This window comes from Euprymna scolopes, chromosome 37 (genome assembly GCF_053919585.1).
Source record: "Euprymna scolopes isolate OS-2025 chromosome 37, ASM5391958v1, whole genome shotgun sequence".
In the NCBI taxonomy this organism is placed as follows: Eukaryota; Metazoa; Mollusca; class Cephalopoda; order Sepiida; family Sepiolidae; genus Euprymna; species Euprymna scolopes.
In genome coordinates this window covers 2,972,218-2,999,930 of record NC_136518.1, presented here as the reverse complement: position 1 = coordinate 2,999,930, position 27,713 = coordinate 2,972,218, and the positions used below count along the sequence as shown (strand labels likewise).

Sequence of the window (27,713 nt, the reverse complement as noted above, 5' to 3'; positions counted from 1 at the left end):
AAATATGCATCAAATTAATGTTTATAGGCGATACACTTTTCGCCTGTCTTTGTTTTTATCATTATTTTCATGGTAAGTGTTCGTTTCAGCTTCATTATGGTCCCCCATTGTCAAATAATAAAAATAAAAAATAAATAAATATAAAAAAAAATAAGAATTAAAAAAAAACTTGTCTAGCTACCACACCTATCAACCCCACCCCCCTCTATATCTGTGCCTAAATCTCAACGGAAAATTCCATGAACAAAGCTTCTTTCCTAGAACTGCCTGTCTGTGGAACTCTGTTCCACTGGTCTGCTTTCAAGCTGACTACAATATTGGTCATCTTCAAGTCCTATGTAAACAAATTCTTCTTGAGCCCCCCCCTAAATAATCCATTTTTATCTGTTGATCGAGATTAGAACGGTTAGCTTGACATCGACTGGCTCTGGAACAGGTAGCTGCAGGTGGCGCTGGAGGCTGCAGGTGGCGTTAAAATCTTCAGGAGTCACTGGAAGGCTGCAGAAAGCACAGGAAGCCACAGGAGTGCGCTGGTTGTAAAAGGGTAGTCTAAGAAAGAAGGCAGTAGTAGCTGAAAACTACTTGAACTACTGTTACAGCTGCTAAGACCCTTTTGCGATTGCTGGAGTCAAACTAATTGATTGGCTGTGTCATAGTCGTGATTTGGGTGTCTTCCAGTTCCCTACCCGGATTGTAGGTATTTAGTTCTCTCCAACTGCAAGAACTGCGACATTAGGGTCGGAAAGTGGTTTTGAGAAGTCAGTACCCCCCCCCCCCGAGGAGGGGCACTCTGATCTGAACAAAGTGCCGGAGCAGCCCCATCGGCATTCCCTGATTAGAGCGCCTCAGGCGACTAACAATAAACTAACCCTGTCTCAGAGAGAGAAGACAAAACCTGTGAGGGTGAACCTCCTAGAACTGCACAGAACTAAACCCCCATTGCAAAATCAAGAGAGACTAAGTCATTATAGGAATAGTCCAATCTCTGCTGATTGTTGGGGCCCAGGATAAAAATCCCTAGCCGGATTGGGAATTTTGGCTGTAGACGCACTGTCTTCATGAAAGATCGTTTGTACAGCTGACATCTCTATTTGTAAACAACAAATGATTACAATTAATTCCCAACAAAATCAAAAGAGTTTCAGATGTATATTAATTGTGTTCAGCTTGAAATAAAAAAATGTTTTGGATTATTTGGGAAAAATCAAGTTTTATGTTTTTTTTCCGTTTGCTGCTAAAGCAAAAAAAAAAAAAAATCAAAATAACGAACCGCCCATGTATGCCTCGCACGTTGACACACGTGAGCTGCACGTGCTGGTCACATGACTGACTCTGTTTGAGTGTAAAGCCGTGTTCTGATTCACATTGCGCCAACTTCATTGGGCAGAACTGGGGTGAAACCATTCCACAAGACCGGATCGATGGAAGGATAGAGGAGAAAAATCAGTCTGCGACAATCACCAATGACTTTTCTTCCATCTGTTGGTAAAGTTCTTGCACAAAGAAATCTGCCCAGGAAAGTAAGTGCGGCTTTAGATCAGGAATAGGTTGCGGGGATATTTTCCGACTCGCCAGGTATTGAGCATCTGACAAACACATTTAAAGCATGGAACGTGTTTAGAAAGTTTGGTTGTCCGATGACATTTGTGCAATGAAAACATAAAGGCTTGAATTGACAATATACTAAGGAAATGTCAAGCCGGATACAAGTCCAGTAATAAAGATGAAAGAATGAACCACCTAATGTACATGGATGACCTGAAACTGGTTGCAAAACCTTGGTTTGTATTACTAGACACATAGATTCGAAAAAGTTGTCAATTAAGGGGTCAAAGTAAAAAAAAAAAATGACCGTTTTTTGTTTTTTTTTTGCTTTGCTCAGCATACACCTCAAAACACCTGGGCAACGCCGGGCACCCATGCTAGTATATATATATATATATATATATATATATATATATATGCACACTCACACAAACACATACACAGATTCAAGTTGCCTGAACATTGTTCAAATCTAACAGTCACTACGTCATGTCACAACAATTAAAAGGGAGAAGGTATAAACATGAATATGGAAGAGGAAGACATAAAAAGCCAGGAGAAGGAGGAGGAGGAGGAGGAGGAGGAGGAGAATAATTTGCTGATCATAACTAGAATCTTCAGCCAGGATATCCGAATGGAATTTGGTATAGATCATGAGAAGCAATGGAAGGAATGGAACAGAAATGAGGGCAACAGGTGAACATGACATTTGGAAGTTCTGGAATCGGACATCATCAAAGCAACAGAAACGAAAAAGATAATTGGGAAACTCCTCGAAACTAAGCTATATAGGTATAAACCTAATTATAGTTATAAACACATGCATAGTGTCACTAGCGATATACTCTGGACCGTTTCTAGGTTGGACTAAAGAAGAACTGGGGCATCTCAACCAGAAGACCAGGCAACTCATGACTATGCACAATGCACTACACCCAAAGGATGATATTGATCGACTTTACATGAAAAGGAAGAAGACTGAAAGAATAATTATCACAGCAAAAGACACTGAGGAAACAAACATGGCAGAAAAAAAAGAGACGAGAAATACGACAAGGAAAGAAAAATGGTAAGAGAAACAGCTACATGGACGATTTATATGGATGACAAAAGATGAACCTAATGAAAACACTTGGACATGGCTACAAAAAGGAAAAAACAGAAAAAACGAACCCATAATAACAGCAGCAAAAAATAACGCAAGGATCAATAAGACACAAGAAAATAGTAAATGTAGACTCTGTGGACAGAGACGAAACAATAAACCATATAATAAGCAGCAAACTAGCCAAAATAGAATATAAAAATAAACACGATCAAGTGGGGAAGGTTGTACACTGGAAATTATGTAGACGATTGAATCTTGAACATCCAGACAAATAGTACAAGCACAAACTGACAGCAGTACTTTAAAATGAAAGTCAGAAGATTCTATGGGACGTATATATATACAAACGGATAAATCCATCCAAGCAAGAAGACTGGATATGATAATAGTTGACAAGAAAGAAAAGTCCTGCCAGATTGTAGAGTTGTCCGTTTCAACAGACCACAGAATGAAGATCAAGGAGACGGAGAAGCGGGGCAAATACATGGGACTGGCCAGAGAGCTGAAAGGCATATGAAAGATGGAGAAAGTTAAGATAACACCAATAATAGTTGGAGCACTGGGAACAATATTGAAAAAAAAACCTCTGAAAAAAGAACAGGAGAAATTATAATCAGAGGGATGGCTGAGAAGATACAATGGTTAAAAAAATACCACCAACCGTCAACAAAATCTTGAACACACGGACAGATGGTACGAGCACAAACTGGCAGAAGTACTTGAAAATGAAAATCACAAAATCCTATGGGACATGGATATACAAACGTTAAACCTCATCCAAGCAAGGAGATCGGATATAATAGTTAACAAGAAGGAAACGACCTGCCAGATTGTAGATTTTGTTATTCCAACAGACCACAGAGTGAAAATCAAGGAGACGGAGAAGCAAAGAAAATACACTGAACCGGCCAAAGAGCTCAAAATGATATCGAAGATGTAGGAAGTAAAAATAACACCAATAATAGTAGGAGCGCTAGGAACAATGCCGAAAAACTTTGAAAAGAGATTCGAAGAGATTGGAATCAAAGGGATGGCTGATAAAATACAACAGATAACAGTAATGAAAACAGCTGAAATATTAAGGAAAATCCTTGAATGCGGAGACCAACACGCATGAGCTACAGGCACAAACGGGACATACAGAAAATGCTATAGAGGTAAAACACAAAGGAACATCACATGGAATCAAGAAAACTAAAACCGTATAATTGTAAGTTAACCCCTGCGTGCCAGGATCCCACTGTGTAAGTGGACCTGGATATGACCTTAAACTATATCCAGTGGTGAGGCTCCAGCTTGCGGGCTTTAGGGAGTGTAGAGCCACCCTTTAATTGCCATTGCTCCCAGGTCCACTCTGACCCGGAGTGGTTGTACCTGTTAGGGTCCCAACTATGGGTTAAATAGAAACCGACTTGAAAACGACAAATATATTCTATTAAAAAATTTTCTTCAAAATCATTGGATTTGGCATTAAATAATCCGAAAAGGGTTGATATGCCGTAAAACAAAAACAACCAACCAACCCACTGTGTGTGTGTGTGTGTGAGAGACCAAAAACTGGACGCCACACCAAATAAGTAAGGAGGGTCAAAGAAGATGAAAAGACTAAGGAGAGAAAGCACTAGCCAGACCTCTGCTGGATGAGTGCAAAGACGACTGGGACCTTGGGGAGACTTGTTGCGACCCAAATTCTAATGAAAAACCAATGACCGCCAACGAGAACTCAATGATAAGCGGGTGTTGCGATAATGCAAATTCATCTGCAACGGTTATCGAAAGAGGTGAAGAGTACTGGAAATCTGAGGAGACTTGTTGTCACTCAGACTCTAGAGGACGCCATAAGTTGTTCTCAAAAAGAAATCTTTGCTGATGGACTGTGTGAGTGTGTGACTACTCCTAGTGAGTAAATAATAAATTAAGTGGCAGTTTATAAAGAACGCGAGAAAAATCTGTTTCGATATTTAAAAGTAATTTTTTTGCTATCGTTTTCATTATATATAACTAAACGGGGAATCATTTCCATTCAAAATCCAGTTGGTATAATGCATCTAAAATTGAGAAAACCGTTTTAAAAAGTGTCTACGTTATGTGAAGAAGCAGAAGCAAAACAAAATGGCGACCAAATTTTACCTGACGTCATGTTTATCTAAAAACGAAACTCGAATTATAATAACTTGAAATGACTCCTCACTTAATGTTTATTATTATTAGTAATAATAATGTTTATTATTATTAGTAATAATAATAATTAGTAATATTTTACGAAAACAACATAAATGTGCTTTTGTGTGTGTGTGTGTCTGTATGTGTCTGTGTGTGTGTGTGTGTGTGTGTGTGTGTTTGTGTATGTCTGTGTGTGTCTGTGTGTGTGCCTGTGTCTGTGTGTGTGTGTGTGTGTGTATGTCTGTATGTGTCTGTGTGTGTGTATCTGTGTGTGTGTGTGTTTGTGTATGTCTGTGTGTGTCTGTGTGTGTGTGTCTGTGTGTGTGTCTGTGTGTCTGTATGTGTGTGTGTGTGTGTATCTGTGTGTGTGTTTGTGTATGTCTGTGTGTGTCTGTGTGTTTGTGTGTGTCTGTGTGTGTGTGTCTGTGTGTGTGTGTCTGTGTGTGTGTGTGTGTGTGTGTCTGTGTGTGTGTCTTATACCTTCCTCCCATTTTTTTTTTTTGCATGTGTGTTACAAAAAACTAACGCCAAACCAAATAAGTGGGGGGGGGATCAAGGAGGATGGAAAGACTGAGGAGACAAAGCACTAGCCAGACCTCCATTAGATGAATGCAAAGAGAAATAGGACTTTGGGGAGGCTTATCATCACCCAAATTCGCGTAAAAACCAAAGATTGGTGCCAATGAGAAATCAATGGTAAGCGGCTGTTACGATAACATAAATTCATTTGCAACGGTTATCGAAAGAAGTGGAGAGTACTGGAAATCTGGGGAGACTTGTTGTCACTCCAACTCCTGAGAGCACAGCAAGTTGTTCTCAAAGAGAAATCTTTGATGATAGCCTGTGTGATTATTCCTAGTGTGAAAATAATAGTAATAAAGAACTTAGGCACCTCAAAAACGTGTGGAACTGATCTCATCCTTGCTATACTAATTAAGAAATGCTCAGCTGAGCTAGCCGCCATACTTTCTAAGCTCTACAATAAATGCCTTGCTGAATTTTTCTTCCCTAATAGCTGAAAGATGGCTTCTGTGGTACCAGTGTACAAGGAATCTGGTGAAAGAATAGATCCTCTCAATTATCACCACATTATTCTCCTCCCACTCTTCACTACAACTTGGATGTCTTCAAGTCTAATGTTAACAAATTCCTAATGAACCGCCCCCCTAATTAAACACTTCATCAAATCTCCACACTAATGTAATGCACTTGCACTTATCCCTGAGTGGCTTCTGGGCCTTGATAAGTGGTGATCACTGTGTAAAAAAAAAAAAAAAAAAAATCACGTACTAGTTCAACACCTTGCAAAAGCAAATCTTCTCTTTGACAAACAGTATGGATTCAGGCAATGTCGTTCTACTGCAGATATTTTAACAGTCATCTCTGAACACATTTACCATGTACTGGATAAAGGCAGGCTAAGCCAGGGCTGTAGCCCTTGATATATCAAAGGCCTTTGACAAAGCCTGGCATAAAGGACTGCTAAGGAAAATTAAATCATACGGTATAACTGGACGTATACAAAATATAATTAGATCCTCCTTAGACAATAGAAGCATACAGGTTGTCATTAACGGACGTACATCCAAGCAGCTTAACATTAATGTGGGAGGGCCTCAGGGGTCGATCTTTGGACCATTATTATTCCTGATATTTATAAACGACCTCTCTGATAATATTGTGTCCGAGATGGGTATATTTGCTGATGATACAGAATATGCATGAGGGAAGAACAGATGTACATAAATCTAAGACAATGGCAGAATCGTTAGAAAATGACCTCCAGACTATAGTGGAATGGGGCCGCAAATGTATGGTAACATTTAATGCAAGTAAAACTAAGCTGCTCTCCTTTGACAATTACAAAACGCCTTTCCAACCCCCTATATCCATGACAAATAGCACCCTACATGAGAATTCTACCTTCAAACTCCTTGGCCTAACATTTGTGGGCAATATGAACTGAAACAAATGCATAGAGGACATTGCAAAGGCTGCTACAAAGAAGGTGTGTTCTCTCTATCAAGCTAGAAGACTATTCACGGCTGAGAGTATTGTTGCCGCATCTGGGCTGGTGTATCTACCACTAGTCTCTCCCTCTTCGATAAAGTCCAAAAAAGAGTTGTCAATCTAATTAGTCCCACTTTATCAACTAAGCTCCAGCCCCTGTCCCATCACTGCAATGTTGCATTCCTGTGCGCTTTACAAATATTTTAATGGAATGTGTTCTGAATAACTTGTTTCACTTGTATCCCCCCTCGACGTACATATCCTCGACAAACCCGCGTAGCAATAAGATCTCACTCCTTTACTGTTGTTGTCCCTAAATGCCAGAAATCTTTCTATTCTAAGTTTCTTCCTTCGAACAGCTAGACTTTGGAATTCCTTTCCTGCTCCCCGGTTGTACTGATATGCAGAAGTTTAAATGTAATGTAAACCAACATCTTGTTAATCTTTCCTAGACATGGCCTTAAATAGTAGCCCCTTATGTCCAAGTGACGATATGCTTTGTAAGGAGTGTGTGTGTGTGTGTGGGGGGTTCTATGGACTCCAAAACTGCTGGGTCGATTTTTTTTTTTAAATTTTAATTTCACATAAAGGTACTTTATGTTTCTGGCAGGGTTCTTAGATAAATTTTTAGCATAATACCTCCGATAAGCAATAGAAACCGACAATCGAAAAAAAAAAAAAATCACTGCATAAAATCAACAGTAGGTTCTTTTATATGACAATGGTGCGTCTGACATGAATGTTTCTGTGTAGAGCACAATTGAACCATGATACTTGACTTTTGAATTTTAAACTTAAATTCAAGCCATTATATAAAAATAATTTTACAAAATCAACAGTAGATTCTCTACAGTGCAATGTGTTATGGACTAAGTCAGTGAGGGGAGGCATGTGAAGCTTCCTCCTCGTGCACGATAGTATGTCCTCGACTAGAGCAGGCAATTAATCGATTTGATTAAAAAATGTGTGACTTCATTGATTTCAACGCTAATAAAATATTGGCCGAGTGGAACATTTGTTAATCATCATTTGATCCCGGACAACATCAAGTGTCCATGCTGTTAAATATAATTTATAAAACTCACTATGTCTGTGTGTATGTGCATCTGTCTCCATTTTTTCAAAGTGCATCGGTCCTGGATATGATCTTAAACTATATCCGATGGCGAGGCTCCAGCTTGCAGGCTTCGGGGAGTGTCGAGCCACCCTTTAATTGCCATTGCTCCCAGGTCCACTCTGACCCGGAGTGGTAGTACCTGTTAGGGTCCCAACTATGGGTTAAATAGAAACCGACTTGGAAAAATATATATATATTCTATTAAAAAAATTTTTCCTTAAAAATCACTGGATTCAGCATTAAATAACCTGAAAAGGGTTGATATGCCGTAAAACAAAAAGAACCAAATCAAAGTGCATCCCTCTGGGACACAAAGTCGCAGAGTAGCGTGAGATGGTTCAAATGATTGCATTTTTTGTGAACCTTTGTTTTATGGATTTTTAGCAGGTAAAAATAGCTGCTAAGCGGTCAAAATTAGAAAAATAAAAAATGGAACTTGGCAGGCATAAGTCGACTTAAAATTCTTCTCTACAGATGTGCAAATATATTATCTATGCGTTAGTTCGTTCAATTTTAATGATTTTTTTTTATTAGTCTGACGATATCGCAAGTGATAATGGTTAAGGTTGGAGCACTAAATGTTTAGCTTTCAATTTTAGCTGATGGGACCCAAGTCCTTTTTTTCATTAAATCTTTTGAAATCAGTACTATATATTGGGTACAATATAATAATCAATAGAGAATCTGCATAAATTAAAATATCATGTTTAAGCATGTTTTATGACCGGGCAACACCGGGTGCCTTGCTAGAAATAAATAATAATAAAAATAATAACAACAACGATAACAACAATAACGCAGAAATAGACATTTATTATTCTTTGTTACACAGATGCTTTAAATTTGTGTATTTTTTTTTTTTTTTTTTCGGACTGTTATCCTCATCTCCATTATTGTTGTTTCACCACATTTCGGCCAACTCATCCTCTGGCCTTCTTTAAGTGGTTAACTGCGACGAGATAGGGATGCTGAGTCTCTGAACTGTATCCTCTGTAAATACTGCCTTCCATAGTTGTTGTTGTTGTTGTTGTCTCACCACGTTTTTGGACAGCTAATCCTCTGGCCTGCTTTGGGTAGGACTGGAACAGACAATGCTCACCTGTAAACCTTACAGACTCAACGCTTCTATCCACTGCGCCATCAGCCCAATCATGGTTAATCAGCTGAAGAAGGCCAGAGGATAAGTTGGCCGAATCGTGGTGAAACAACAACTATGAAGGTGAGGACTAAAAAAAAAAAAAAAAAAATGAATACACTAATTACAAAACCTCATCTCGTCAAGAGTATAATGCATTGTGGTAGTAATTTTGATCCAACAGGTCACAGATACGTCACATTAAATTGATATTTTTATAAAAAAAAAAAAAATACATAAAAATATAAGAGAGAATCTTGAATTTAAATCATGATTTTTAGTCGCGTGCAAACAACTCTATAAGTCACTCCGTCGGTCGGTCAGTTGGTCGGTCTGTCCATAACACTTTTGTGCTTGGCCTTTTTGGTTAAGATCAAAGGTCTGTTGTTAATAGATGCTGTTCTTAGCTTTTTAAGCCTTAAATTTTATCAATGTTGCTATCTTTTTTGTATTTTTTGATATTATAAAAAAAAAAAAATTTTTTAATTAGGTTTAAGTAGGAAGACGCACCCCAACCCTAACCCTAACCCCCCACCCACATAAATACAAATTTAAAAGGGTAACCACGATTAAAGATGCTGGCCGAGAGAAAAATCATTTAAAATTTCCAATAGAGACGAGATGGATCAACCAACCTCACCATCCCCCCCCCTTCTTTTTGAGTTGGCCTTGTGCCTAAGTTTTTTGTTCATTTTCCCTATTGTATTTTTTTCCTGTGAATAAAAAATTTAATATCTCAAAGTGTAGTATCTGTTCCGGCAGATACTGCAAGCAAAGACCCTATGTGGAGGCGACCCCACGGATAAAACCTTGGTCAATGTCGGGGCAACCCTCCATACCAATTGTCACTATCCAGCTCCTCTACTCCCCGGGGAGTTTGTCCCCATTTCCCCTTCACTCTTCACGTTAAAATCGGCCTTGTGCCTAATTTGCTCGGTGGGGGAACAAATAAATTCTGTACTTATGTTTGTAACTTTTCCTTGGCCACATAGCTAATATAACGTTTCAAATTCCCTAAATCAAATAATTTTTGTGATATAAAGTGGGGGGATCACTTTTCTGTATTAATTTAATGTAAACTGATCACCCACTTTACAACCAGTCAGTCTCAAAGCCATTCAAGTCATTCTCCAGATTATTCAAGTTGTTTTTGAAGGATTCCAGTTACTTTTTAAGCATTCAAGTACTTCTTAAGGTCATTCAATTCATCCTTAAGTTCATTAAAGTCATTCTAAGTCATTTACTTTTTATTTATTTAAGTCATTTCAGCCCATTTTTCGGTCATTTTAGTTTATCTTTAAGAATTTCATGTCAATCCTACATTCACACATTCATTCATTACACGAAAGCACGCAACAAATGGCTATCGGCCTTGTTTTTCATAGATATTATTAAAAATAGAATTTTTAAAATTTTGCATGTTACATGGTCAAATGGGTCGTCTTACAAGATTTGATATTTAAGTTGTGTTGACACGTTTTCAAATCGAGATAACAGCGGAGTCACGATCTTTTCCACATTGTCAGATATGACCACCTGTTCATAGTTGACATTTTCAGCAGACCAGGTGAAATTAAACGAGCCGGTCAATGCATTTGATCCATCGACAATCATATATTTTTCGTGGGCCTTTCCTGGCATCTTTCCTTCTCTTGTGATGTCCGAGACTTTGATGCCGAGTTTTTTGTTTTTAAATGTTTTCTTGATTACCTTCTGCGCCATTTTGAGGAATTCGTCAAACTAAGAAAAAAAAAAAAAAAAAATTAATACTCAACATTTAATAAGGTGAAAATAGAAATGTGTTTTTATTATCTTCGGAGTTATCTTCCTTACTTTTGTTCTTTTGCTGACGAAGTTGTGAGAAGTCGTAACAGAACAGCGGTCCTCCAAACACGTGTCTGGAAATCCAACAATCGTCAAAGATCAACCTCCCCCCTCCTTCTCAACTCAGGCTGCTTTTATACAGCCTATCTTCCGCATGTGTGTGGCGCGATTTTGCGAGACCACAGCTTATTAAACCACACCCGACACACACACGTGGTAAGATTTCTGTTCCCTTAACATAAGACAACACTTTTATCTACAACGTCATTTTCCTTATTATTTTAATTAACCCGACAAGAAGCAAAATCCCACCCCTTCACAGTTGAGATCCCTAGATGTAAGAGAGCTCCAGAAGATATCTCACTACTGATGCAATTCTCTATCTATATAAAAGCCAAGTACGTCCAAGGATGGAATACTGTTGCCATATCTGGGCAGGAGCTGCCAAAAACAGCCTATCATGCCTTGACAGAGTACAAAATAGACTTCGTGGTTTAGTGGAGGATGCCCTTTTTTCTTCCCTGCAACCCCTCTCACACAGAAGAGACGTTGCGAGCCTATCCTTGTTTTATCGTTATTTTCATGGCAGGTGCTCGTCTGAACTCCAATCTCTGGTCCCCCCTCGCCAATCTTTCACGAAAAACACCCGTCTAGCTGAATCCACTGTGAAAAATTTCCCCCACTCTATATCTGTGCCTAAATCAAAACGCGGATTCCATGAACAAAGCTTCTTTCTTAGAACTGCACGCCTGTGGAACTCTGTTCCGTCTGCCTGCTTCCCTCCGGACTACAACTTGGATGTCTTCAAGTCCAATGTTAACAAATTCCTAATGAACTGCCCCCCTAATTAAACACTTCATCAAATCTCCACACTAACGTAATGTACTTGCAACAACCCTTATCCCTGAGTGGCTTACGGACCTTGATAAGTGGTGATCACTGTGTAAAAAAAAAAACTTTCTACTTCAGTAGTTTCTTCCCCAGAACTGCTGGACTTTGGAATTCCCTTCCGAGTTCCTGCTTCCCCAACTGTACTGACATGCAGAAGTTCAAGTGTAACGTGAACCGACATCTTACTGCCCAACTCCCCACATAGTACCCCTGTAGCTTATGTCCCTGATAGTAGCCCCCTACAGCAAAGTGGCAATGTGCCTCGTTTGGAGTAAAATTGCAATAAAAAAAAAAAAATTATGTACGAAGTTATCTCCCTTAAATTTTTATTACCTACGAAGTTATCTTCCTTATTTTTGTTACATACGGAGTTATCTCTCCCAAGATTTCGCAAGACCACAGCTTATAAACCCACAGGGGCCATCTTTAATCCCTCTTTATTGCCTGACCTCGGCCGACAAACATGTGGTAAGATTTCTGTTTCCTTAACTTAAAACAACATGCTGTCCTGATCCATAGATCGCATTTTGTACTCCCTCATCCATTGTGGCAGTCGTCTTTCCCGGGTTTGTATTACTGTACACATAGATTCGAAAAAGTTGTCAAAAAACAAATATATAACAAATAAATGTTATCAAAGGTAAGATAAGTTATTTTTCTACCAAAGTGGACATATTTTTCGTGTTTTTATTTAATGTAACATGTTTATTCAGCTCGAAAACTATACAGTGTTTACCGATGTATTGGAAAATTCAAGATGGCGGCCGACTCTCTCTTAAACACGGTAAGTTCGAGAAAAGGTGTTATAAATAATAAACTAGACAAAATACTATTTAAAAAACACCGAATATATGTCAACCTATGTCTCGGTAATATATATTGAGAGAATTTCTAACAGTATTTTGTCTAGTTTATTATTTATAACATCTTTTCCCGAACTTACTGTCTTTAAGAGAGAGTCGGCCGCCATTTTGAATTTTCCAATACATCGGTAAACACTGCATGTTTTTCGAGCTGAATAAACATGTTAAATTGAATAAAAACACGTGAATTATATCCAGTTTGGTAGAAAAGTAACTTATCTTGCCTTTGATAACATTTATTTGCTATATATATATTTTTTGACAACTTTTTCGAATCTATGTGTACAGTAATACAAACCCTCTTTCCCTACTCAGCCTCCGAGGTGTCTCACGAACCTCTTGCTGCGTATCAATTTACACTGTTGCAAGTTCAACTGTTACATACGGAGTTCTCTCCCTTATTTATATTATCTACGGAGTTTTGTCCCTTACTTTTATTCGAATTATAAACAAAAAAAAAAAAAAATTTTTTTAATACAGAAAATACGGACAAAACTTTATATTTACATACTCGTCACGGAACGAAGATGTCACATTCCAAAAACGGTAATCGTGAAGAAAGAGAGAGCCTGTTTCCTCCGTTTGACTATAGGTGGCGTTAATGTCTGTCCACCCAGTTACGGAAGCACAAAATGTATATAATGGCACCAGGCACCGTTGAAATAAAAATAAATGTTTAATTTTAAACATGTTTTTTTTTTGTTTGTTTGTTTTTTGCACACATATTTAAGTTTGTTTTTGTTTTGTTTTTTCAAACATATTTACGTTTGTTTTTTTTTTTTGTTGTTGTTTTTGCAAACATATTTAAGTGTTATTTTTCCAAACATTTACGTTTTGTTGCTAGTTTATTTTCAAACATTTACGTTTTTTTTTGTTTTTAGGTTTTTTTTGTTGTTTTTTGCAGGCATAAACTAAATATTTTTGAAATATGTTTCTTTTAGAAAAGTTTGCTTATGCACTTATTGAACCGCGCTATTTTTAAAAAATTTTTTTATAGTAGTTTCAAGTAATATTCAGGTTTTACAATATCCCTTTTCAAATATATATATAAATACTCGCGGAAAAAGTAAAATAAGTCCAGAAAAATTAAGAAAAAAGAGGGGGGTCCATAAAAAAAAAGATAAAAGAAAAAACGTTGACTTTTTTTATTATAAGAACGTAAAAAATACTCGCGGAAAAACGGTTGTACCCATAAATATGTTTAAAAGAAAAATATAGCAAAAACATTTAATTTATGCTTGCAAAAAAAAAAAAAAAAAATTTAAATTAAAACAAAAATAACGTAAATGTTTGAAAATAAACCAGCAACAAAACGTAAATGTTTGGAAAAATAAAACTTAAATATGTTTGCGAAAACAAAACAAAATAAAACTTAAATATGTTTGCAAAAAAAAAAAAAAAAAAAAAAAAAAAAACATGTTTAAAATTAAAATATAATAAAAACATTTATTTTTATTTCAACGGTGCCATTATATACATTTTGTGCTTCCGTAACTGGGCGGACAGACATTAACGCCACCTATAGGCAAACGCAGGAAACAGGCTCTCTCTTTCTTCATGATTACCCCAAAAACCATATAAACTAGTCAAATTTTATGATGAGTGAGATGGCAGTAGTGAGTGAGTCGCCATGTTTTTTAGAATGCGTTCAAATTCAAGTTCGACAACTCAATTCGACTACTGAGAATGTGTTCAAATTTAAATATACGGCATAATCACGTTCACATATCGATTCTCGTTGAATCTGGCTAGTACCAGGGGTGACCATTTTGGGAATTTCAGGCGCTGTATGTTTTCTCTTCTTAGTTCAGCATTGTTTTCAGTCGTCTTGAACCCGACTTGCCATTGGTATTTAACAACATTGACTCAGGAGAGATGTGATTAGAAATTGCGCAAGTCTTGTCAAAATACTTCTATACATAGGCACCCATACAGTAGGTGTATCAGAAAGTGGCATTAAAAATGATGATCAGAACTTTAATAATTCAACTTACTATTTTTCGAAGCTTATAACTACTTGAAAAATGTAATTCAAACCCTAATTTTTATTTTGGGGTTTACTGTACACATAGATTCGAAAAAGTTGTCAAAAAACAAATATATAACAAATAAATGTTATCAAAGGTAAGATAAGTTATTTTTCTACCAAAGTGGACATATTTTTCGTGTTTTTATTTAGTGTAACATGTTTATTCAGCTCGAAAACTATACAGTGTTTACCGATGTATTGGAAAATTCAAGATGGCGGCCGACTCTCTCTCGGAGAGGGTAAGTTTGGGAAAAAGTATTATAAATAATAAACTAGACAAAATACTGTTAGAAATTCGCTCAATATATGTTACCGTGACATAAGTTGACATATATTCGGTTGTTTTTTAATAGTATTTTGTCTAGTTTATTATTTATAACATCTTTTGCCAAACGTACCGTGTTAAAGAGACAGTCGGGCGCCATTTTGAATTTTCCAATACATCGGTAAACACTGCATGTTTTTCGAGCTGAATAAACATGTTAAATTGAATAAAAACACAAAAAATATATCCAGTTTAGTAGAAAAGTAACTTATCTTGCCTTTGGTAACATTTATTTGTTATATATTTGTTTTTTGACAACTTTTTCGAATCTATGTGTACAGTAATACAAACCCTTTTAAATTCCATGTATTTTTAAATAAAAGGATTTTTTAAAGCAAGGGTCGTAGAAAATCGCATTTTCGCAATGTTTTTTGTGCGAAGCTGTAAAGAGCTGCTGCTGCTAAAATTAAATTTATGAAATACGGATAAGTCCAAGGGATATAAATAATGTCTCTTTTTTATTGGGTGTGTTAACCAAAATTAGTATTTTTCATCCTCCGTAGTTAAAAAGGAAATGAACATTCCCCTAGAACAAAACATGCGCTCGCTTCATCGATTTTTTTTTTTAAATTCTTTTAATAAAATACACGAGTTTTTGATTGATATATTTTAATACTTCTTTATCGACTAAATTTTTTTTTTTTTAAATATCTAAAAAAAGAAAGCATTCAATGAAATAGAAATATTTGCTGTCAGCCTCTGGTATTTACTTGACGATGTAAGCATAACATGAGCTGAGCTTTTATTTAAAAAAAAAAAAAAATCAACGTTTTTTTTTAAAAAAAAAAAAAAAGGTTTTACATTTTGGACTTTACAGGTAAATTTCCAAAATCCTATTCGTTTTTTTTTTTTGTTTTAAATTAGAATATTTTCTTTATTGAACTTTTATCTTCAATTTGCGATGTATAAAACTTTGGCACATAAATTAATTATTAAAATTTTAATAAACATTTCTAAATTGGGGGGGGGGTGAATATGAAAAAAAAAAGTTTCTCTAAAATATTATATTTGGTTTATTGGAAAGAGCATAAAATTTCACATTGACCCTGAAAATATCGTAAAAATTGAAGCAATAGAAAATTTTGATAGATTTTTAAAGTTTAAAAATTGAAAAATATTTAACTCGTAAAATTCTATTGAATTTATTACTTAAAAAAATGGCTGCATGAAGGCACGCCAGCAATTTTGTAAACATTTTGTAAACGCTATTTTAAAAAAAAAAAAAAAAATATTTCTATTATTTTTCAAACAACTTTAATAGTTTATTTTGAAAGTATATTCCATACAGAAAATAAATAACTCACTTTAAAAAGAGAAATTACGAGTTTTTTATATTTTATTCGCAGTTTTCTGTTAGGGGTGTCAAAATTTCCTCCAAATTTCTGATACACCTACTCATACAGCGGTTATCCATAGTCTATCAAGACTGAAGGAAGCTATGATAAAAATTCGACAACTCAATTCTACTACTGCGAGTTAAAAAAAAAAAAAAAAAAACTATACAAAATACTGTTAGAAATTCGCTCAATATATGTTATCACGACATAGGTTGTCATATATTCGGTGGGTTTTTAACAGCATTTTGTATATATTTTTTATTTTTATTTTATTATATATATATAAAATTTTATTTTTTATATTTTATATTTTTATTTTTAACTCATTTTCCCAAACTTACCGTGTTCAGCAGAGAGTCCGGCGCCATTTTAAATTTTCCAATACATCGGTAAACACTGTATATTTTTTCCAATACATCGGTAAACACTGTATATTTTTCGAGCTGAATAAACATGTTATATTAAATAAAAACATAAAAAAAAAACTTATCCAGTTAGGTAGAAAAGTAACTAATCTTGTCTTTGATAACATTTATTTGTTATATATTTGTTTTTTTTGTTTTTTGACAACTTTTTCGAATCTATGTGTATAGTAAAACAAACCCGAGATCCCTAGATGTAAGTAAAGCCTTCTACTCTGATAGTTTCTTCTTTAGAATTGTTAGACTTTGGAATTCCCTTCCAGGTTCCTGATTCCCCAACTGTACTGACATGCAGACGTTCAAGTGTAATGTAAACAAACATCTTGCTGCTCAACTCCCTACATAGTATTCCTTCAAATTGTGTCCCTGATAGTAGCCCCCTACATCCAAGTGGCACTATGCCTTGTTTGGAGTGAAAATGTAATTTAAAAAAAAAAATTTAGAAACTTTTATATTAAGTTTTTTTCATTTTTATTTATAAAAATCAGGTAGACTGCTGTTTATTTGATAATAATCTACTAAGAAAATTGAAAAATATGAAAATGAAAAAAAAAAAAAAACAGGGAGGAGGAAGTGAAGTGCGATACTTCAGGTCTGCCTATTCCGTACGTGTACGGTTTAATCAAAGTATTAAAAAATGAAAATAAAAAAAATGTTATATTGTACGTACCCGTTATGGAATGAAGTTCTCCCAAAAAAAAAAAAAAAAAAAAAAAAAATTTCATTTAATTTGATCAAGTGTTTTTTTTTTTTTTTTTGTTTTTTTACAACGGAAAAACAATTTTTTTAAATATATATAAAGCATGTTTTCCAACACCGTATTAGCTTATAGGTAACAATGTCCATATACAAAAAATATGTGTAAGCCTTACCTCACGCGATGATGCATGTTTATGGTGTGTGCATATGTTTATGTGTGCACCGCTTGGTGCCAAGTGAAAAAAAAAACGGTGAGAAAAGAAAGGAAACGGAAGGCTATGTCAAAGGTCACAGGAAATGCATGCGTACCAAAGTTATGTGCTATTTGCATATGTTCCACTTCATGCATGTGTGCACTACTGTACACAGCTTCTTCTGTGTCTACGTGTTTGCTCTATGTAATCAGAGTTGTTTTTCTGTCCGTTTCGATTTACTCAAAACCGCACACACCTCGTCTTCTCATGTATCGTTCTCTTCTTCCTCTTCTACTTCTTGCTCTTTCTCTTCTTTTTTCTTCTCAGTCGTCAGAAGCGTCGTCTTTGTCTTGACTACGTTTTTCCTTCTCCCTTCTTGCTCACAGTGACCCGTTTTTATGCTAAGCTGAACTCTCGTGTGTGCGAGAGAACACGAGATTTTGCGTGATTACTTGGCAATATTAACCGGCCGCCGCCATCTTGCCATTTTTCTTTGGACGTGCCCGCTGTGCAGAGTGCACACCTCGAGCGTTTGTCAGGTAAGCCCGTCTGTTCGCAATTTATTACACACTCTAGACAAAGCGAATTGGTAGGTATAAATGGTTCACTATAAGAACGAGCAGAAGGTAGCTATGTTTGAATTTTTAGACCACGAGGAAGGGAGGGGTGCCATGGTCTAAAAATCGAAACATACCTTTTGCTCGATGTCATAAATTTTTTTTTTTCCCATTGTAAAAAACTACTTGATAAAATTAAATGAAATTTTGGCGGATGTACAGGATTGAGGCCCCCATTGCGAAATAGGCATCGACTTCAATGTTGAACGCAGCGCGTTGTAGGGAGCGTTCATTAAACAAAAAATAATGCGTGTGTGCACAGTCATATTTTACTTGCGCTTTTGTAATAAAAAAAAATTATAGTTAGAATTTTTGGGTTTGTATTGCTGTACACATAGATTCGAAAAAGTTGTCAAAAAGAACAAATATATAACAAATAAATGTTATCAAAGGCAAGATAAGTTACTTTTCTACCTAACTGGATAATTTTCTAGTGTTTTTATTTAATGTAACATCTTTATTCAGCTCGAAAAACACAGTGTTTACCGATGTATTGGAAAATTTAAAATGGTGCCCGATTCTCGCTTTGACATGGTAAGTTTGGGAAAGGGAGTTAAAAATAAAAAATATACAAAATACTGTTAAAAACCCACTGAATATATGTCAACCTATGTCACGATAACATATATTGAGCGAGTTTCTTACAGTATTTTGTCTAGTTTTTTTTATTTATAACTCTTTTTCCTAAACTTACCATGTTATATTGTAGTCAGCCAGAAAGCAGGAAAACGGAAGACAATTCCACAGGCGTGCAGTTCTAAGAAAGAAGCTTTGTTCATGGAATCTACGTTTAGGTTTAAGCACAGATAAAGAGTAGGGGGAATTATTGATAGTGTTTTCTGCTAGACGAATGTTTCTTGTGAAAGTTTGGCAAGGACAGACTATAGACTGAAGCTCAGTCGAACACTTTCCATGAAAATAACGATACATCAGAGACAAACTCGCAACATCTCTTCTGTGAGATAGAGGTTGCAAGGAAGAGAAAAGGTCATCTCCTACGAGGCTATGAAGTCTATTTTGAACTCTACCAAGGCAGGACAAGTCCTTTCTAGCAGCTCCTGTCCAGATGTGGCAACAGTATTCCATCCTTGGACGTACCTGGCTCATATAGATAGAAAATTGCATCAGTAGTGAGATATCTACCGGGTCGATAGAAAGATACCACCATTTTTCCAGCGACCTTGGCAACAGATTTGATGTACGTATTCCATTTAAGATCAGGAGTAATGGTCAAGCCCAGAAGCTTGTCAAAACTTGAGGCCTCCTGAAGACGAGAGCCATTCATTTTAATTGATGCCAGATGTGGATCAGAATGTTGCTGATGTAAAGAGAGAAGCTTGGTTTTAGATGCATTAAAAGTAACCAGCCACTCCTTTCCCCATTGTACTACGTGCTCAAGATCAGAGGAGAGAGAATCCAAGAGAACTTGGTTGTTTACTGTCTTAGATGTGCTACCATAAATGGTAGTGTCGTCAGCATAAATGTCTACAAATGATGTAAGGACGTGATTTGGAAGATCATTAATGTAGATCAGGAAAAGAGTTGGGTCCAGGATGGACCCCTGAGGGACACCGGCATTAATACTGTGAGTTTCTGATTTTTGCCCCTCAACTACTACTCTTATGAACCTATCAGAAAGAAATGATTTAATAATTGAGAAGACATTTCCAGCTATACCATGTATATTGATGTATAGTAAAACAAACCCGAATTTTTTTTAATTAGCAATTTTTGAGTTTTTTTTTGTTTTTTGCTTTTTTACATGGAGGTCACCACTTATCAAGGCTCGGAAGCCACTCGGAGATAAGGATAATTGCGTGTACAGTAATCAATGGGATAGTATCGTAGTAATCTTTAGTATTGGAGATTTGATAGAGTGTCTTACTTAAGGGGGCGGTTTGTCAGGAATTTGTTTATGTTGGACTTGAAGACATCCAAGTTGTAGTCAGGTGGGAAACAGGCAAACGAAAGAGAGTTCCACAGGCGTACACTTCTAAGAAAGAAGCTTTGATCATGGAATCTACGTTTTGATTTAGGCACAGATAAAGAGTGGGGAAAATTAATTTCAGTGGTTTCTGCTGGACGGGTGTTTTTCGTGAAAGATTGGCAAGGTGGGACCAGAGATTGGAGCTCAGACGAGCACTTGCCATGGAAATAATGATAAAACAAAGACAGGCTCGCAACGTCTCTTCTGTGGGAGAGAGATTGCAGAGAAGAGAAAAGGGTATCCTCCACATAAGCCACGAATGTCATCATTCTTTTGAACAATTGAAATTATTTTTTTTATTTGTTAATGATAAAATTATTAAAACAAAACAGTCGTGTTTTCATCAAGTAGGTTTTTTTTTTATTCAAGTAAATAAAATTTCACTGTTTTTCGAGAAAAAACAACAACATTGAAATGAAAGTTTGATTTGCCAACCATCTTCATACCGTGACAAGTAGGTACACTAGGTCTCTCCAAAACAATGTGAAAAACGGAGCGCATGTTCCCGTGACGTCAGACTTGTGTTAACTATACAAACTATGGAAAAGCAGAAGCGACTTAATGATTTTTTAAAACCGGTGCTAATGCATAGAGTGATCTGCGCTATTTTTTAAATTGTATTTCCACGTTTAATTAAAGTTTTATGGGTTTTTTTTTATTAAATTGTAAGGTTAAAGTACAGAATAGGCACAAAACACCCTCCCCTTCCCATGTTAAGAATGGCTTTTTAAATAATAACGTTATTATTTCAGCACGGATCACTCTCTGCATGAGTACCTTAAAACCTTTGTTTATCTTTTTAAAACAGCAATTAATAATTAATCTTTGTTATAATTTTGTTAGGTACACGATGAAGGTGTTCCTTTATTTTTGTTTATCGCCACAAGTGCTAATTTGTATTTGCACCAATTTTCATTATTCATTTAGAAATTGTATGTCAGATGATAAAACTTGAAAATTGCTTATTAAAAAAAAATTCTAACTATCATCTTTTTTTTTCTTTTTAACGAACGCTCCCTGCAACGCGATGTGTTCAACACTTTAGTTGGTGCCTATTTTGCGATGGAGGCCTCAGTGACGCCCGGCCTCACTAACGTACGTCATCCGAATTTTTTTTTTTTTTCGGGGAATTTAATTCCATAACGGGTACGTACAATATAACTTTTTTTTTTTTTTTTTAATATTTTCATTTTTTTTTTAATGTCGATTAAACTGTACAAGTATCGGCCATTCTTACCTTGAGTTTATCCACTAAGATGATGACATCGATCCTCCGGTCGGAAACTTTTTTCTTACATATTTCCTCAAAGATTAACCCATACGAAAACATGAATACAGCAATATTGATTGAACGGGAAGCATTTTTTATCATCTGGCAAATTTTATCAGTGATACCTGGAGAAAATACCATTTCTGTCGTAGGGGAGGGTGTTTGGAAGCTACCACCCATTGGTATTCCGAAGCCACCATCCATTGCTGTCCTGAAGCCACCACCCATTGCTGTCCCGAAGCCACCACCCATTGCTGTCCCGAAGCCACCACCCATTGCTGTCCCGAAGCCACCACCCATTGCTGTCCTGAAGCCAACACCCATTGGTATTCTGAAGCCACTACCCATTGGTATTCCAAATCCACCACCCATTGGTATTCCAAACCCACCACCCATTGGTATTCCAAAGCCACTACCCATTGGCATTCCGACGCGTATACTCAAAGGCACTTGATTTTTGTGTTTATTAGAATAAGAGGAATCGTTGTATTCATAAGAATCAGAGGAATCGTTGTGTTCATTAGAATCAGAGGAATCGTTGTGTTTATCAGAACCAGAGGAATCGTCGTCTTCGTCAGCATCAGAGAAATCTTCCCGCTTGAAGGAGACGAAATATTCTTTCTCCTCTTTGTTTAAAAACTCCAAAATGCCGAATTTCTTTAAATATCTCTTATACGCTGCCAAACCATCTTTGGTTAGTATGTAGACGGCTTCTTTTTGTTGAGCGAGAAGGGTTTCTACCTCGGGAGACGCCATTTTTGTTTTTAAAGGTGAAAGCAAAATTCTAAACGTTTAGTTTCATTTTCTCCAAAAATAAAAATAAATAAATAAAATAAAATAAAAACCACACGCAAAATAAACTAAGAAAAAAAAAAAAAAAACTCTAGCGCTGTTTCACGTGATTTTGTTAAAGAAAATACAATAATGTTCGAACAAGTGATCTTTTCCTAAGAATTTGTACAATACGAGTTTTTGATTCGCATCCTGTTTGTTTTGTTTTGTTTTTCGTTAAACATATCTTATGTCTCCAGATCGGGTTCCCTTTTTAACAAGGGACACATACTTTAAGAGCACCGGTACCTCGTGCCTCCTTTTCATTCATCTCTGTGCGAGTTTTTTTTTTTTTTTTTTTTTATATAGTCTTCTTTTCTTATTTCTTCCCTTCTTGATCTTTCTTTATTGAAAAAACTTAGCCGTTTAGGCATTCAAAAAAAAAAAAAAAAAAAAAAAAAAAAAGGAAAAACTTCATATTGCTATCCTGCGAGAACTTCGGTTTCCACGCGATTTCGTCTTAGTCTCGTTTTCGATCCGTCGTTCTTCTGTTTCACCGCAGAATTTGAAGCTATACACACGCCCTTTACTCGACTCCATGAACTGGGCTATCTCCCGTTCTAAGCCATGAGTTTTTTTTTTTTTTTTAGACTGGCATCACCACATTATCAAGGCCAAGAGGCCACTCAAGGATAAAGGTTAAAGAGCGACAGTAGAAATTGGACAATCATTAGTAATGAAAATTCGGTAAATTTGATAACTTATGTGTAGGCACCGCCAAAAATGGCCGCAAAATCAAGTTGTTGTTGTTGTTTTTTAAAACGAAATTACATTTATTAAAATCCATTATTTCTGAGTAACTTTTTTTTTCCAGAAAGATAAAACCCTGAATTTTATCATATAGAAAACAGAATAATGTAAAACTTTTTCTACTATTTTTAATTAAATTTTAAATGTTAAATTTTCCCCAAAAGTTAACAATTGACATTTTTTGTCTTGCACAAAAAACGTAAATAAATATTTAAAAAAAAAGGTGGTGCAAGTCTATTATTGGGCCGAAAATGAAGTCGGTTACATGGAAAATCTGCAAAAAAACAATATAACGTACGTACTTGTCATTGCATGTACATGTCATATTCCAAAAATCACGTAAATCGATCAAGTAGTTTTTTTTTTATTTAAGAAAATCAAATATTAAAGCACAGTTAATCGAGAATAAGTCGAGCGCCATGTTGGATCGACACTATGTCAGCTAACGCCACCTAACAGCCAAATGCGATCCACGGATAAAAGAAGGGAGATAATCGCCTTTTTTTCATGTCCGCTTAAAGTCTATTTAAAAAAAACTGATTGGGACATGAAATCAGTATTTGAAATTATTAATTTGTTGACTCTTAGGAAAAGAAGTCGTTGTCTTATTTTATCAGTTTATATTTTTTTTTCATTCCAAATAAATAACTGATTCGGACATTTTATTTCAAATAAATAACTGAATCGGACATTCCTAAAAAGGAAAAGAAGTCGTTATTGTTACTTTATTAATTTGTATTTGTAATAGGAAAAAGTTTGTTTTCGGCATTTCAGGAAAAAAAATAAAAAATAAAAAAATAAATAAATATGTCAATTATCTCCCCCTTCTTTGATCCGTGGATCGCATTTGGCTGTTAGGTGGCGTTAGCTGACATAGTGTCGATCCAACATGGCGCTCGACTTATTCTCGATTAACTGTGCTTTAATATTTGATTTTCTTAAATAAAAAAAAAACTACTTGATCGATTTACGTGATTTTTGGAATATGACATGTACATGCAATGACAAGTACGTACGTTATATTGTTTTTTTGCAGATTTTCCATGTAACCGACTTCATTTTCGGCCCAATAATAGACTTGCACCAAAAAGGTTTTTGAAATAATTAATTTATTTATTTATTGTCTAACTAAGATTTAGGATGATTTTCTAAGAGAATATGCAAAAATATTATAATATAAGTACCTGGATTTCAAATAATTCCACTTATTCATATAGGTAACCAGTTATTTCGCGTCAATCTAGAGTTCAAATCGACACTGTTTACGTCTGAGTTTGATAAGAAAACTATGGAAGACCAAACAGGCCAAAATAACTTATTTTTCAGTGACGAAAATTTCAATGCTTTATTAAGCTGAGGCTGGCCAGTACCAGATGGGTGACCATTTGTATGAGTTTGGTTTTTAATGTGTATGTGTGTGGGGGCCAGGCTCTCCAAAATGGGGGGGGGAATTTAAATCAGAATAAAAAAAAATTATTTCAGCGCGTTTGGTCCACCGTAGTCGAAAGGCGGCAAACGTTTTCAAACGGGATCGAAAAAAATGATGCTATTTTTAACACAAAGGGCACAATATTTATCGAATTTTTTTTTTTTTTGGTATCGATTCTTCAAAGCATGCTCTGTTTAATAATGGTCATGCATGCACTATTCGGCTCGCTAAAAAAAATTGTTAATTTATTTATCAAAGATTTTAAAATGGCTTTTTTCGTATAAATATTAAAAAAAATTTTTTTTGTTTTGCTTAACTTAAATTAATTATTTTACTTAACATATTCACCGAATTTCACACTTCAAAACTCAAAAGCGGGATAATTAAACACAATCGAAGTTCTGATATTCAGACGTCAAAATAAGGTATGCAAACAATTTTTTTTTTTTTTTTTTTTAATCTATTATTCTGTCCCTTACAACAACACAATACGTTGAGTTCAGTTTCAGATGATTATTTTAAGCATATTTGTTCCCACTTCAAAACAAGGGGGGGTTTGTAAGCAAATATATATATATATATATATATAAATATCGTTTATGAAAAATAAGTACACTGTTATAAAGTTTATTCTTCTCTTAATAATCGCTGAAAATTTCGTATTAATCGGATAATTACCTGATTTTTGGTAGATTTTAAAAAGACGGTCCGTCAAAAAGTACTGACCTGCCCCCCCCCCCCAGTTTTGGCGGTGCCTACATGGAACGGCTCATCAAGAACTTATTTACGTTAGACTTGAACACAACCATATTGTACCTATTTACAATGCCTCCCCACGGGGCAGAGTTAGACACCAGGGTCGTTTTTTAATGTGGAGAAAAGGTACAAAAATAAAAAATTGTCTCAGTCGTGAAGGACTCCTCCTCTACCGAAAGAGAACAAGAAATGGAAGTGCGGCACTGCGGCATCTGAAGAACAGATACTACACTTTGATCTTGACCAAAAGGCCAAGGTAGTCAGCCGGAAAGCAGGAAAACGGAAGACAATTCCACAGGCGTGCAGTTCTAAGAAAGAAGCTTTGTTCATGGAATCTACGTTTAGGTTTAGGCACAGATAAAGAGTGGGGAGAATTATTGATAGTGTTTTCAGCTAGACGAGTGTTTCTTGTGAAAGTTAGGCGAGGGGGGGGCATAGACTGAAGCTCAGTCGAACACTTTCCATGAAAATAACGATACATCAGAGACAAACTCGCAACATCTCTTCCGTGAGATAGAGGTTGCAGGGAAGAGAAAAGGACATCTCCTACGAGGCTACGAAGTCTATTTTGAACTCTATCAAGGCAGGACAAGTCCTTTCTAGCAGCTCCTGCCCAGATATGGCAACAGTATTCCATCCTTGGACGTACCTGGCTATCGGATCGATAGAAAGATACCACCATTTTTCCAGCGGCCTTGGCAACAGATTTGATGTACGTGTTCCATTTAAGATCAGGAGTAATGGTCAAGCCCAGAAGCTTGTCAAAACTTGAGGCCTCCTGAAGACGAGAGCCATTCATTTCAATTGATGTCAGATGTGGATCAGAATGTTGATGTAAAGAGAGAAGCTTGGTTTTAGATGCATTAAAAGTAACCAGCCACTCCTTTCCCCATTGTACTACGTGATCAATACAATTTGGAGAAATTCTAATTTATTTTCTCCTTCGCTCGCACAGAACTTTTTTCTCAGACTTTTATTTCTATTTTTATTTTGTGGGCGCTTGTGTAGTTTATGCGCCGTACTAAAATAACAACCTTTGTAAAAAGAAAGACATTTTCTAACTGCTCCATACTTACCTAACAATGTAATAAAAAAGAAAAGACACTTTCTAACAGCTTCATACTTTCACCGGTAATCTCCAAAAATACCGTTAGGGCTTACAACATGGCCGCCAGAAGAGTCACGTGATCCGGTTGATCCAAAACATGAATCGTGCAAATGGAAAACGCAGCCTTGAAGGCAAACTTTGACAAACAATTACAATTTGTTTGTATTTAATTTTTTGTTGATATAATGTTGTTATAAAAATAGGCAAACTTTGAGAAACAATCTTAGGTTGTTTTTAGTTAAATTATTTATTATTATGATATTGAAAAACTGTTTTTGTACTTAATTATTATGCTTGTTTGTCAAAGTTTGCTTTAAATTTGCGTTTTCCGGTTTCGTAATACGGCGATTCATGTTTTGGATCAACCGGATCACGTGACTCTTCTGGCGGCCATGTTGTAAGCCCTAACGGTATTTTTGGAGATTACCCTTTCACCCTAACACTTTAATGTAGAAAAGACACTTTTCTAACTGTTACGGACTTTCATCTAACAGTAGATTGAAAAAGATAAAAGATATCCCGGAAGTTGTTAATTTGGAAGCCCTGTCTTATTTCCTTTTGTCTAATTATTTTTTTTTTCTCCTTTTAACTATTTGTTTTGTTTTGTTTTTGTTTCAGATTTTTTTAACTAATTAATAAAGCGTTTTCAACGTAATAGTTGTTTTCGTTATGTTAATTTGAGTTTACCTGTCTGCCCAACGCACGCTTTCTGAAGTTTTACTGCTGGACGGTATTGTAGGTACCTGAAAGCAAGATTCTGAGGAACAACTGTCGTGAGTTCCAAAACAACATATTTGTAAAAAAAAAAAAATGCTTTTTTTTTGTTTGTTTTTTGTTTTGTTTTGTTTTTTTTTTGTTTTTTTTTCAGAATTAGGGAAATATTTAAAAAAAAAAAAAATAAGAGTCAAAAGTAAAAAGAAAAACACTTTGGCCTACAAAAATGGCCGGACAGTCCCATCGACATTTCCAAGTACGGCCGCCTCGGGCGACTAGCAGTTATGTAATGCCTTTCGAAGTCTTCTAAAACGGTTTTTAGTCCTATGAAAAATATAGAAAAAAAAAAGCGTCAGGGAAGATTAGGTGACTCGGTGTGAGCAAATAAAACGCTATTGTTTTTAGTTGTTTTCTTTTTTTTGGGGGGGCACTGTGTTGTGTTCGTTTTTAGTATTATATTATAATACTTATAAAAATATATTACTTTATGAAATATTTATTTATATTTGGCAAGGTTGACTTGAGATGTCCACAAGATAACGGCCGTGAACGAATGTAAACAATGGAACGGAACGCACATTTAAGCGAA

The 27,713-nt window shown here is 35.7% G+C and overlaps 1 protein-coding gene across 2 annotated transcripts; it reads right to left on the bottom strand.

Annotated features, from left to right (window-relative positions):
• Nucleotides 1–8,738: 8,738 nt before the first annotated feature.
• Nucleotides 8,739–23,217, bottom strand: LOC145261037 (uncharacterized). 2 transcript variants are annotated; one of them, XM_080119183.1, is made up of 3 exons: nucleotides 21,504–23,217; nucleotides 16,689–16,790; nucleotides 8,739–10,818 (listed from the first exon to the last, which is right to left on the bottom strand). In XM_080119183.1, the coding sequence occupies exons 1-3, from the start codon at nucleotides 22,290–22,292 to the stop codon at nucleotides 10,522–10,524; spliced, it is 1,188 nt and encodes a 395-aa protein (XP_079975309.1). In that variant the 5' UTR covers nucleotides 22,293–23,217; the 3' UTR covers nucleotides 8,739–10,521. The 2 variants fall into 2 exon arrangements, with proteins under 2 accessions (XP_079975309.1, XP_079975310.1); XM_080119184.1 differs by lacking the exon at nucleotides 16,689–16,790 and having other exon boundaries at nucleotides 21,504–23,208.
• Between the last annotated feature and the right edge of the window lie 4,496 nt (nucleotides 23,218–27,713).